At 51.9% G+C, this 12372-nt stretch overlaps 7 protein-coding genes across 7 annotated transcripts; 3 read left to right on the top strand and 4 right to left on the bottom strand.

The window, feature by feature from the left end:
• Positions 1–510: 510 nt before the first annotated feature.
• COCCADRAFT_80623 (uncharacterized protein) lies at positions 511–1676 on the bottom strand (the record flags this gene model as incomplete). The annotated part of the gene is made up of 2 exons (XM_007708224.1): positions 511–1412; positions 1463–1676. 2 exons carry the CDS (start codon positions 1674–1676, stop codon positions 511–513), a joined length of 1116 nt encoding a protein of 371 aa, XP_007706414.1.
• A 220-nt stretch (positions 1677–1896) lies between these two features.
• On the bottom strand, positions 1897–2376 carry COCCADRAFT_80701 (uncharacterized protein; the record flags this gene model as incomplete). The annotated part of the gene is made up of 1 exon (XM_007708225.1): positions 1897–2376. The coding sequence occupies one exon, from the start codon at positions 2374–2376 to the stop codon at positions 1897–1899; it is 480 nt and encodes a 159-aa protein (XP_007706415.1).
• Positions 2377–2517: 141 nt separating this feature from the next.
• On the top strand, positions 2518–3471 carry COCCADRAFT_21407 (uncharacterized protein; the record flags this gene model as incomplete). Its single annotated transcript, XM_007708122.1, has 1 exon — positions 2518–3471. One exon carries the CDS (start codon positions 2518–2520, stop codon positions 3469–3471), a length of 954 nt encoding a protein of 317 aa, XP_007706312.1.
• A 1649-nt stretch (positions 3472–5120) lies between these two features.
• On the bottom strand, positions 5121–5679 carry COCCADRAFT_31702 (uncharacterized protein; the record flags this gene model as incomplete). The annotated part of the gene is made up of 2 exons (XM_007708159.1): positions 5121–5261; positions 5335–5679. 2 exons carry the CDS (start codon positions 5677–5679, stop codon positions 5121–5123), a joined length of 486 nt encoding a protein of 161 aa, XP_007706349.1.
• A 247-nt stretch (positions 5680–5926) lies between these two features.
• On the top strand, positions 5927–8408 carry COCCADRAFT_31703 (uncharacterized protein; the record flags this gene model as incomplete). The annotated part of the gene is made up of 2 exons (XM_007708160.1): positions 5927–5993; positions 6046–8408. 2 exons carry the CDS (start codon positions 5927–5929, stop codon positions 8406–8408), a joined length of 2430 nt encoding a protein of 809 aa, XP_007706350.1.
• Positions 8409–8775: 367 nt separating this feature from the next.
• On the top strand, positions 8776–9385 carry COCCADRAFT_31704 (uncharacterized protein; the record flags this gene model as incomplete). Its single annotated transcript, XM_007708161.1, has 3 exons — positions 8776–8789; positions 8842–8891; positions 9057–9385. 3 exons carry the CDS (start codon positions 8776–8778, stop codon positions 9383–9385), a joined length of 393 nt encoding a protein of 130 aa, XP_007706351.1.
• Positions 9386–9766: 381 nt separating this feature from the next.
• On the bottom strand, positions 9767–11098 carry COCCADRAFT_21411 (uncharacterized protein; the record flags this gene model as incomplete). The annotated part of the gene is made up of 3 exons (XM_007708123.1): positions 9767–10130; positions 10187–10365; positions 10439–11098. The coding sequence occupies 3 exons, from the start codon at positions 11096–11098 to the stop codon at positions 9767–9769; spliced, it is 1203 nt and encodes a 400-aa protein (XP_007706313.1).
• Positions 11099–12372: the final 1274 nt, after the last annotated feature.

Raw genomic sequence — 12372 nt, forward strand, 5'->3', positions numbered from 1 at the left:
ACATCACACCTGGCCGTCGTCGCTTCTCGCAAAGACAGAAGCGTTAAAAAAAAGTAGAAAAACAAGAGACTACACACTAGCTCTGTGTCTGAACTCAACCGAGAAAGCTAGAGAGAAAACCGAAAAGAAGAAGAAGAAGAAGGGGATATAGACAACCAAAAAAAACAGAAAAAAATTCAGTCGACAAGCAATATGGTACAGTGCATGGGTTCCAGGATAGTTGGATGGGACATGTGGAAATGGGACAAAGACTCATTCTCGCTAAGTCACACTTCCTCGGAAAAAAAAAGACAAAGTCCTCGCTTAAGTAAAGGGAGGATAACTACCCGAAAAAAGAAAGAAAGCCAAGGCGAACAAAAGCAGCCTAGATGTGGAAATTGGAAAGGGGACAGGCCTCATCCGAAACCACGGGTAAAAAGAAAGAAAGGCAGAAAGGGGGTAGTCAAGACGGGAGAAAAGAAGAAGGAGAAGAAGAAGACGAAGAAGCAGAAGCAACAGACAAGGGGTATCTCATAACCCCATGCGTCGAATCATAGCCCTCGACTCAGCTTCTGACAACTCACTCCCATCAATATTGATTCTCCCCTCTTCTACCTGCGCAAGATCAGGCTTAACCAAGCCCTCATGCAGCGACTGCAAAAACGCCAGCAACGCCTGTTCAAACGCCGCATAGGGATACCGCTGCTGTGCCGCCTGTAGGGCCTGAAGACTCGACTGGGCTCGATCTCTAGGCAGCAACTCATCGATATAGCGGCGCTTGATGCGCGTCCACTCGCGATTTTCTTGGCGCTGGTTATCCGGGTCGCAGAACAAGATGCGCATGGCGGAGACATCGGTGGGTTCGTCGGCCCAGCGCTCGACGCCGGGACAGCCATAGGAGAAGATTGTGTTGAAGGTTTCAGGGCCGTAGGAACCATTGCGGAGGTACTCACCGATGACGGCTTGTAGCATGAATTGCGCGGCTAGGTCATACCACTTGGAGGTAGGGAGCCAGGTGTCGTCGAGAGTGACGCGGGCGGCGGTCAGCTCGATGAAGACGGGGAGGAGACAGTGCAGAGAGGGGGTGCTGGCGACGTCGGTAACCCATCTTCGCTGGTCCAGGGGCATTCCCAGGGCAGACGCGAGTTCGGAGCGGTTTTCGTAGAGAGCGCCATCTGAAAGAGGAAAATCCTTGTGTTGGTCAAAGGGTTGCTCGAGTGCGGGTGCATGTTGGGTTCGTTGGCGCCAGTACTCGCCGCGGCTCTTGTTTTGCTCGCGCAGGCTGTTGAGGGAGGCTTCGGTGGTCCATGTTTCGGTGTGGTGCAGGCGGTGGGTGAAGAGTAGAGCAAACTGCAGCAGGCGCGACCGAAATGAGGCCTTGGAGTCCAGACAGCGGCCTTGGTGGCGGTGGCCAAGGAAGACCCTCCAATCTACTTGCCGTCAATGATTTGGGGTCAGCACGGCAAAGACAAGTTGGGCATACCGGCAGTCATGTTGACTAGGGCATTGGGAAGGTCTGAATGGTAGGGGTCACTGCTTGACTTCCACTCGAAGATGAGGCCGGTTGCTTTGAAGACGAGAAAGTCGAGGATGGTCAGGTCGACATCAAACTGGTCCTGCTCTTCATTCTCCATGCGGCGGGTCAAGTTGAGGTAGCCTTCCCTTGGCTGTCGGGGCGTGTCACGGAGGGCTGCCATTGCTCTTCAGGTACGTGTTGACAAAGCTGGAGGATGATAGGATGGGAGTGGGTGAGCGTGGGTGGCCAGGGCAGGGAATGGGGGGGAAGTTAGCAGGATATAAATGCAAGTAGTGCAAGTGTCAGGCGGAAAGGACCGTAGAGAAGTAAGTGAAAGGCTAAGACGGGGGCACGAGACGAGAACAAAGGCGGCGGTCGAGACTTGGAGGTTAGCAAACGGGTTATGTTTGATGGCAGGACAGCGCCCTCTGGACCCCAGCGGGCCGGGCAGGTCGCGGACGTTGACGAGGACAAGAAGGGTCGGCGGGTGGATGTGTTGCAGGGTGCCGTTCATGCACGGCGACCCAGCTGTCGGTGTCGGTGGCAGGGGGGGCGTCTGAATGGCATGCGCAAGCGAGCACGAAGGAGTTCACGTCAAACGGGGCCTGACTCGCGCTCCACGAGGCTCCACGCCGCACCGCTCGGAGCAACTGGAGGGGAGCGGAACTGACCGCGCGTGCATGGTGGCTGGGTGCTCTGCGACGACGGCGCCCGCGGCCGCCCTTGTGCTTCCCTTGACTTGCTGCTCGTCCGATCACGATGTACTGACTACTGACTGTACGACACCAGCAAAGGGGGACACAGGGACGACGAGACGGCCAGACGGCCAGACGCCGCACCCTGGCCCAAACAGGCTTAGCGTACGCGGCGGCGCGGCGCATGACATGGATCAGCGCCACCATCCCCACACTACTACCGACCGACCGATTGCCTGAGTGATGACAGACTGACTACTGCTTGACTGACCGACCAACTGACGGCCTGTGAAATGTACGCCCGCCCATGGCAGCTGTCGCCCGACCATGCTGTCCAGGAAATGCCCGCCCTTTGTATTGTCGTGTGCTAGCCTCAGCCCGCTGTACCTGGGCAATGCCAGCAGCAGCAACACCACCACCAGCCCGCACAAGTCATGCCGTCATACATTTGCCCACCCTCAACCACGACACCAACAACACCACCACCACTATCACCACCACCCCTCGTACCAACAACGGCGCACATATGCCCAACACCTCGATGCCGACCTGCTGACGTGGCCCGAACCCCAAAGGCCCCATAAAACACCCACGCCTTACCAGATCCTCCAATGCCGCAAGGGCGATGCATATACCAAACATCGCTTCTACGCCCTCGTCAAGCTCTACCACCCGGACCGCAGCCATGTTTCCCCTGCCATAGCCCAGCTGCCTCTCCACGTGCGTCTGGAGCGCTATCGCATGCTCGTCACTGCACACGATATCCTTTCGGACGTTGAGAAACGCAAGGCGTATGATGCCTGGGGCCATGGCTGGGCAGGCCACCACCACACGCCCACTGCCCCACGACACAGCGACTGGGACTATGACGCACGTCGTTGGACCACCGACCCCCGCACCAATGCAACCTGGGAGGATTGGGAGCGCTGGCACCACGAGAACAGCGGCGCCAAAGACTCTGATGCCCGCACCATCCAAATGTCAAACTTCACCTTCATGGCCCTCCTCTTCGCATTTGTAAGCATTGGAGGTGTCGTTCAAGGCACCCGCTTCAATTCTTTCAACAACTCGGTCATTGAGCGCCGCGACCAGATCCACCGAGAGGCGAGCATGGAGTACCGGCGCAGCAGGAACGCAACCCTGAGCGCCAGCGGCAACCGCGACGAGCGCATCCGCACCTTCTTGGAGCACAGAGAGTCGACCATCGTAGGCGAGCAATCCTACCAGCGCTTGCTCCCGCCCGTCGACACGTGCTCGCCGGATCAGGTCAGGCGACAGTGAACCTGGGCGCATTCTGGTGCCTGCTATACACCCCGCTATACCCCACACGCACATTTTGGTGCTATACTATATGTTTGCTATTAATCAGGCGCTGTTCATGGAGCTATGGCGTACCGTTCTTGCAGTCCTTAGGTATCATTCGGCACCAGTGCCGATGCCGTTGCGGCACACCCCTGCCTTTTATGCACTACAACGTTATAAAATTCCAATAACTACCACCGCAACCATATCCCGGTAACATGGACTGATTTTGCAAACGCGACTGCAGAGATCCCCGCCTTTCCATGACAGGACTTTGTCCGAGCAAACTGCAGCTGCACATGTTAGCACGGAACATGTCAACCGAAAGCGGAATTCCTTCCGCTTATACGCGTACCCTCACTGCCAGGAACAGTTGAGCCTCAAACACTGCTGCAACAAACGCTGCAGAGCTCCAATTATCCATTCTTCCGCTACTTGTTTCACCTTGGCATTAACCGACGGCTAAGATAAAACTGTCTGACAAGCGTTATGTATTTTTCTCACGGCTTTATTTATATAAAAAAGAAAGAAAGAGAGAAAAAAATGCATGAAAACTTTGGAGCGCCACCAAAACATCAACCATCTCACGTAACGCAGATAAAAAGATGACAATTCAAGTTTACTCTTTTTAGACTACTTCGCATGTGAACGAAACCGCAACTTCGCACTTTGTACGCCCAATCGGCCGCCAAGCCCCGCGCCTGACTAAAACATGCATTGACTGACGAACGCCGCAAACGCGTCTCCGGTTTTGAGAAAGGGAAAAAAATGTGCTCAGATTTGTTTGGGGCGGGCCGCCCACAAAAAAAACACACATACGCGCAACACTTTCGCTTTGTTCTCTGCCGCTTTCCTTTGGCCCCCCCCCCTCTACTCCCATGCTGTGCAACCCATCAACCCACTACTTCCTCAGAAAAGTGAGAGATAGGGTGTGTCGTGTTGGTGGCTACCGTTAGCTACTCTACCTAGTCTAGCCTTTCTTCCCCATGCATCCAACACCCCCCCCTCCCTCCCTCCTCATTTAAATCCCCCAAACACCCTAGTTTTGCGGCGCAAAAGATTCCATATCACATCACATCATTCATTACATATTTACATTGCAAAAAAACCGCGCCTCATTTCGCCCAATCTGGAATTCCAAATTGCCTCCCCCCCCTCCTCCCCTGATTTGGTTCGTTCGTCTTGCACACTCCCCTCGGCCCCTTCGCAATGGGAAGAGAGAAGGATACTTTACTGCGCCACATACGGCCCCGGTTTTTTTTCTCTTTGTCGTTGCAGGGTGCGGGCCGGGTGTCTTTATTCTGTAGTCCCCTCCTTTTTTCACAATATACGCGGCGGGCTAGTTTTGGGAGTTGGTAAGTAGTCATGATTCGGGGAGGTTTGCTCAAGAGAAATTCCAAGGCTTGGGGGGGAGGGGGATCATTTGGGTTGTGATGAGATTTATTTGATATCATGGTAAATGCACAACTTGGGAAAAGTTGGGGAAGTTGGCTAATTTCGTGAATTGTCTCGAGTTGTTGTAACAAGGAAATGCAATAGAATTCACCATCTTTATTGTGGCTTACTGTACTAAAGTTGCCTTGGCGTATCCATAATGCCAATTCATGTCTCTCACACGCACCATTGCCTCATTTCTTTCCCGCTGGTTTTGCTGGGGTTGACGCCGGCGCTTTCGCAGGCGGGGCCTTGGTAGCATCTGTCGGTGGCGCTGCTGTCTTCTTGCCCTGGCGGCTGATGAGATCCAAAAGATGATCTTCCGTTTGCTTGCCCTATACGATAAATTAACAATTGCCCTTAATTCCGCTCTATTGCGCCCTTTTTTTTTACAAAGCAAACCCCTACCTTGTCGGCGTCGGTCTCGGCATCCCATCCTCGCCCGAATTTGGCTCTGAAAGCAGCCAATTTTCCGGCCTCGTCCTCTTCCACATTTAATAGCTTCTGCGAACTGGGATTCCATAGCGGCGAGTTGCGGATATCTTTTGCGCTCTTGTACACGGGCTGGGGGTTCGTTGTTCGTACAGTGAAGGCGCTTCCGTCCGAGAGGGTTATGAGTTGTGTGAAGGTATAAGGTCGCTTCGGTCGGCGGAGCAGTGTCGCGTGTCGCACTTGATTTTTCTGTTGTATTTGGGGCTGAATTGATTGACGTAGCGCACGTAATGCGCTCATTGAGGGGACCGGAGACGCCATGGTGGTTGGTAGGGTCCTGCAATGGTAATGGCGGGTCGAGATAGAAAGTTGCGGAGAAGACACGGAGGTTTGGGCGGCGCTAATAATTCCGACATCCCAGTCGATTCAATCTTCAATGCGCAAACCATCGTCATTCGCATCACACCCCTCTTTTTCTCTATTCTCATAATTCAACAGTCCCAATTGCACGAAAGCGTTGCAAATTTCCTGCGCATGCGACAAGCAAGAGCTAGGCTTCATTGCAGCAATGGCGCTTGCGCAGCGCTCGGCGTCCCGCTTCTTTGCGGCCTTCTATAGATGGGAGTTACATACTCGTGAGATGTGCCTACGTCCTTTGAAACGAGCCATTGCTAACACCGAGCCCAGGAAACACACAACTATGTGCCTTGAATGGTACACACTACCGCAACCGCATTGGCCTCCCGCAGCACTACCACACAACTCGGCTTCTCAGGCAGCAAGCCCAACCTGAATCGCAAGTGCAGGATGAGCCTACCATCAATTCTAGTGACGATGTCCGAGGGATGACAAATGCAGCGGAAATACCACTTCTTCAGCCAGCAGACAGTATACGGGAGGAAATAGCAAGCAGTCAACCAAGCACCGAAGAGCACGATATCGTACCCGAACTCTCCGATTCGGAGCTTAAGCAAGCGAAATTGAAGAACTCTGTGCGTCAATTAATGCGCAACGTACCTAGCTCTGTTGCGGTCATTACCGTCGTACACATCGACCCCGAGACTGGAAAGCATGTACCCATGGGCGTCGCTGTCTCTTCACTCAGCACCGTTACCCTGGACCCGCCCACTATTTCCTTCAACATCAAAGAGCCATCACAAACTCTTGAGGCAATCCGAGCTGCAAATGGCCTTTTCCGTGTCCACTTTCCGGCAGCTGAAAGAGGAGGCGCCAATATGGTGGATCTCTTTTGCCACGGAAATCATGCTGAGGCTTACAATAGGCGAGCTAAGATGTTGAAGCTCTTTCAGCCCAAAGACAAAAAGCACCCTGCCACAACACGCTCTTGCGCACCACAAATCTTGAGTGACTCTGTGATGGCTGCAATGGAATGCGAAGTCACTCATCAATTCCCTGTTGGAGATCACGTCATTCTCGTTGCAAAAGTCGATAGTATGGAATACAAAGCTTCAAAAGGAGCAGCCATCCTTTACATTGACAGAAGATACCGGAGTCCCAAGGGTCAGCTTGTCTACTCTTCAGAGAGAGCACAGGCGTCTACCGCTGGTGAAGGTGTCTCATCGTTCTGGAAATATCCTCTGTTTCCAGGCGACAAGGAGCGACGAGAATATATGAACGAGATCAAGAACCTGATAAAATCAGACCCTACCTATTATGAGAACCCAACCAAAGACACGTATCGAACCATCGAAAGCAATTTACCATACCCCGCGTCAAGTCTTGGCATAAGTGTCGAGCTACTTGTTGCAGAGTGTAGGAAGGAAAAGAGACTCCCTAGTAAAATAAAGTCCGGGCAGGAGAGCCAACAAGTACTCAGCGACTTTTACGGGCTGTTGACGCCATCTATGAGGCAGCAAATTGTAGACCGAGCCACGACGTTGGTCGCAGCCGACTCGCGTTTCCTGTCACAAAATTACCGGCTCTTCTTATACAACTTGGGTGTCAGTCCTAACAGTAGAGATTTCTTGCCTAGCGACATTATGGAATCTCTGCGAGCTGCAAATCTAGCACCACCGTTCGATCTGAAAAGGCAACCTGGGGACATGTCGAGAGAGGACATACAGAAGATCGAGCAGATTGAGCACCGTCTACGGGAGCATCTTCGAAAGATGAGTTATACAGCTGCACTGAAGGAGCCTTTTGAAAATGCAATGGTGGCCATTGGTGAAAAGAAATTGGATGCTCTACATTTCAAGAAGAGTCGCGCGCGTCTCCTTACCCAGACTCACCCTTCACTCTTCGATGCCTCGGCAATAGATATATCTGGAGAAGTGACCCAAGAAGAACTCCGCGTAGTTCTCAGCCGGATCATCAATCGCCTGCAGATTTATTCTGAAACCGAGTTCCGGAAGCTTATTCACATTGATTGGTGTGAGTCTTTGCGCAGACTTGGTGTAAACCCTACTATTACAGGTATGGATGTGGAGTTCCTGACCGGCAAGATCAAACATCTATTCTACTCTACAGAGCACTTCCGAGACTTTCCACGTGCTATCGACGAGATGTTACAGCCTTGGTTTGTTTGGAACGTTGATTGGGACGATCTGGAAGAGCGTGTTAAGCGGTTTGTTCAGAAAACTCCACTGCGCGCTACGACATGGTCGAGGAAGGACAGACTTGCTGCTATGGGCATTCATTGGAGAGCTACGGTTAATCTACCAAAGCACGATTCTACCGACGAAGAGGTCAGACAATCTCTCGACGAAGGTCACATTATTGATACACTCGTCGCAAAGGAACTGAAGCGCCATTACGGCAACGGCAGCGAGGAAGAGAACGCAGGCATCGCCAAATACTTGAAGGGGGTGTATGAATTCGACGTCACACACAAGCCAATCGAGTATATTCCCGCGGAATCCACAGCTCAATCGTCGGCGGACGAGATGCAGCAAGCTATGATGGCGGACCTCACGCCTGTCCAGGAACAAGTATGGCTAGAGCCACCGGGAAACAGCCGTACACATACCAAATCCAACTACAAGGGACATAAATCTTTGAAGAAATCAGGCACGTTTTCGTTTGGCGGATAGAATGGGTGTTACGACACATATCCTACACATGTACGATACCCTGATTGTGCATTGTAAATACTGCAAGTTATGAATTTAGGCAAAAAAAAAGCATCGGGAAATCAATAGAGTAATCTCCAAAATGCTAGTACAACATTGGCTCTCAAGAGAGTGAAGGTCATGCATGAGAGACGGTGACTACACGTGACTGCGGCCGGATCAACTATGTTGCGTGTAACCTGGGAAGCTCCATCGCAATTTCCTAGTCGAAGCTTCCCCGCGAGTATACCTTGGTAACCAGCAGCAACGCGACGGGTTACCTTTAATTTCACTATTGAACGACTCACAATCTTACCTCTTTTGTCGCGTAAATTCAAAATCAGCAAACATGAAGCTCGTCAGGTATGATGGCCTCGGACAGCATGCTACAATTGCGGCTAACGGTTTCGCGCAGGTTTCTTATGAAGTGCCAGAATGAGACGGTCACGGTTGAGCTCAAGAATGGTAAGTAGATGTTCTCAATCTCACGGTTCATCTTCGTCGACTCGCCTATAAACAGCGGATGTTCTGCTTCCGGGCGCGTTGTACACCGAGTTGCGCAGCCAGGCAATCTCCTACCCAAACACTTCATACTCCTACCAGAAAGACATAGTCGTAACACATGCATAGGCACGATTGTAAATGGAACCATCACCTCCGTCTCACCGCTCATGAACGTCGCGCTCCGAGCGGTCAAGTACACGCCCAAGTCTCGCGATACCGTAGCCCTTGACACAATGACTGTTCGTGGCTCAACGATTCGCTACATCATACTTCCCGACTCATTACCGCTCGACACACTTCTCATTGATGATGCGCCGAAGCCCAAGAACAAAGCAAGGAAAGAGGTTGCTGGTGGTGACCGCGGTGGAAGGGGCGGTGGCCGCGGAGGCGGCCGAGGACGTGGAGGCGGTCGCGGAAGGGGCGGCGGTGGCAGGGGACGTGGACGAGGCTTCTAGGGCTGAGGAAGGATATCAGGATGCAAGAGACGCAATGACGCAAGAGTGTTGGGACAGAGATTGCAACACGATCAAAATCAGCGCAAGCGGAATCTGGGGTAACCAGAATATGGGCGAGTGGCCCACACAGAATGCCAGAATGAAGCGCGACAAGATGGCTATTGGATCGGCGATGATTGTACAGATGGTATAGCATGCATGGCGTTTGGCAGTTCAGGATTGGTGCAGAAGCCGCACCTCGAAAGAAGAATGATACCACTTTGAAACGCAGAATCTGGCACTTGCAACCGGGATCTAGGGACTCTTGATTTTTGTTTGCTCACAAATTACAGACTAGCTACGAATCCAGAGGATATTTGCATCATCGAACTTATTTACATCTTACTCTGCATCTTCAGGCGCCACTGGTGGCGTATCGTCCACCTGGATACCACCCCTCTTCTTCTCTTTGCTGTCATGGTATGGCAGTTTCCAGCCACCCTCATCTTCTGGAGTGCTCAACCACAACCTCATCAGGTGTCTCCGCGGTGCCGGCGGTGCGTAATCCTTGTACGCTGTTCTGGCATGGAAAATGTGGTTGTTGGATAGGAACTGGATGTCACCCACATCAAGAATCATGTGCAGAGCAAACTTCTGGCATGTTTCTTCCAGGATGGTAATGGCTCGTTCCTGAGCTGGAGAAAGAGGAGGAACAAGACCCTTTTCTGAGAAGCGGCTTAGGGAGCGGACAAAGTACGGGTCCCATCTATTTTCTATGTCAGCTTCTATTCGGTTTGGCGGGAGGAGATGAGCAGGACTTACTTGCTGTATACTCTTGGGTTGTCGCCTGTCTCGAGGTAGAAGACTGCCGTTTGGATCCACTCCTTCTGCCCTTTACTCGTCTCGCCCTTGCGGTCAAAATACCAGATTGGCTGTGTGAGCAGTTCCGCAACATCGGGATGGTTCTCCTGGAGATGGTTCCAGACGGTGTGGCTACTAACCTATTCAAAACACTGTTAGCCTTTGAAATCCTCAAATTAGGAAAGGAGGAAACGAAAGAAAAAAGAAACTTACCAGATCACTCTCACCCCCCTCCAATGCCTTGGCCACACACAACAACCCCACCAAATCCGCATCATCGGCGTGGAAAAACTGCCTCGCATTCGTCCGATAAATCCTCACCTTATCAATCGCCGTCGCATCCTCACCCAAATCCTTGACATGCCCCAACACATGGCCCCGACTATTCTGACTCACAAAGTACCCCAAGTACGTGCCCAGTCCCATATACGCAACCGCCGACTTCTTATTCCCCCACTCCTGCACCGGCAGTCCTTTAAACAGAATGAACCCTTTACCATCAATAAGTTCCTTCCTCAGCGGTGCCAGGAACCTCGAGAACTCCGGTAGAGGGAACTTCTCAGACGTAATGCCTGTTAGCGGTGTGCCGCTTGCCAGAAACGCATCTGCAGCCGCACTGATTTCCGACACTTCGGAGGCGGAGAAGATGTGCGTCCAGCGTTCGGGGTTCGAAGAGTAATCGGAGGCTTTCCAGGCGGTGGGGCCTGTGATGGTTTTCGGGAAGGACGAGTAGGGTTTTAGCAGGGAGTAGATGGGTTCGTGTTGGCCTGAGGTGAGGAGGCCGTCCGGGAAGAGGGTTTTGGAGAGTTGCTTGGGGGTGGAGGAGAGGGTGTGAGGTGCGTCGGGCGCTTGCGAGGTTAGAGCTGGTGCCATTGTAGCTGTGGCCCTTGGTTTGGTTTGGTTTTTTGGTTTGATCGAGTTGAAGATTATCGGTTTGGGATTGATAAAGCTGGAGATTGAATCCGATTCCAATCGACACTCTTCTTCTTGGTTCTTAAAACGGGAAGAAAACAGCGCTGCTCTCTTCTTTCTCTCTCTCTGTACACAAAATCCCAATTATCGAAATACACACAAAAAAAACAGGCGAAGAGTTGGACGTTTTATGTACCCTATTTATACCCTGCACATAATCATCATACCACCAACCCCCGACCCCTCCAAAGCATTTCTACTGACATAAGACCCTACCCCCCTCCCCTCACTTGCTTACTCCGAATTTTTCGGATTCCTCAATCGGGGCACTCCTGTTCGCGACCGTTTGCGTGTGGTGCACTGCATATCCCGTTGGCAACAAATTAGGCAAAATGGCGTGCTCGCACGCATCCAAGGGCACAGTTGACGCAAGATACGCAAAAGCCCACCCCCGCTTCCAACAACCCTTGTCGTTGCTTGCTATGACCTCACTCTGCAACACACAAAAAAAACAGCACATCATAACGGCGGTGCATGAACATGGCTGTTGTGTATTTTCCTACTAGATTGTTTTGGGGGTCGTAGCACCGCGATTGTGGGAGGGAATTCAATGGACAATCATTCGTTGTATACAGGAGGAGTTGATAGATAGATAGACGTCAAGATAAACAAGTACATGCAAGCGTAGGAACTGCGGAGTTAAACAACCCCACTCCCCTCCCTCCCCCACTCAGTCGCTCTAGTCGCCCTCAAAAACCGTTGCCCTTACCCCAATGAACACCGATAACACCAAAACATGATCGGGAGATAACGGGAAAAAACATCCGAGCATAACATGCCAACGCTCGCAAAACCCACAGTAAATGCCGTCCGATACCACCCTATACACATGCAAAAGCTTAAAAAAACTTACAAGGATATGGGAGAACTAATTCGCCCTTGATGCATCCCGACGTAGCCAAGCTGACAGCGCCTAGAAGCTCGATAAGCACTCCTCCACAACCGCCTCCAACATGCCCAAAGTGTAGAACCGAGCAACATTGCCATAAACACCCATTTTCTTCTTAATCTCGGCCTTGTTCTTGGTAGGCACCCATTCTCCCGCGCAGGCACAATGTTCCATAAACTCATTGCTGCGTAGCCTCTTGCACTTTCCACACTTGAGGTCCTGCGTGCACCATTCGAGAACCATTTTTTGTACCTCGCCGACAAGTTGCTCCTCGATGCAGCGCTTG

This window comes from Bipolaris zeicola, assembly GCF_000523435.1.
Source record: "Bipolaris zeicola 26-R-13 unplaced genomic scaffold scaffold_0, whole genome shotgun sequence".
NCBI lineage: Eukaryota > Fungi > Ascomycota > Dothideomycetes > Pleosporales > Pleosporaceae > Bipolaris > Bipolaris zeicola.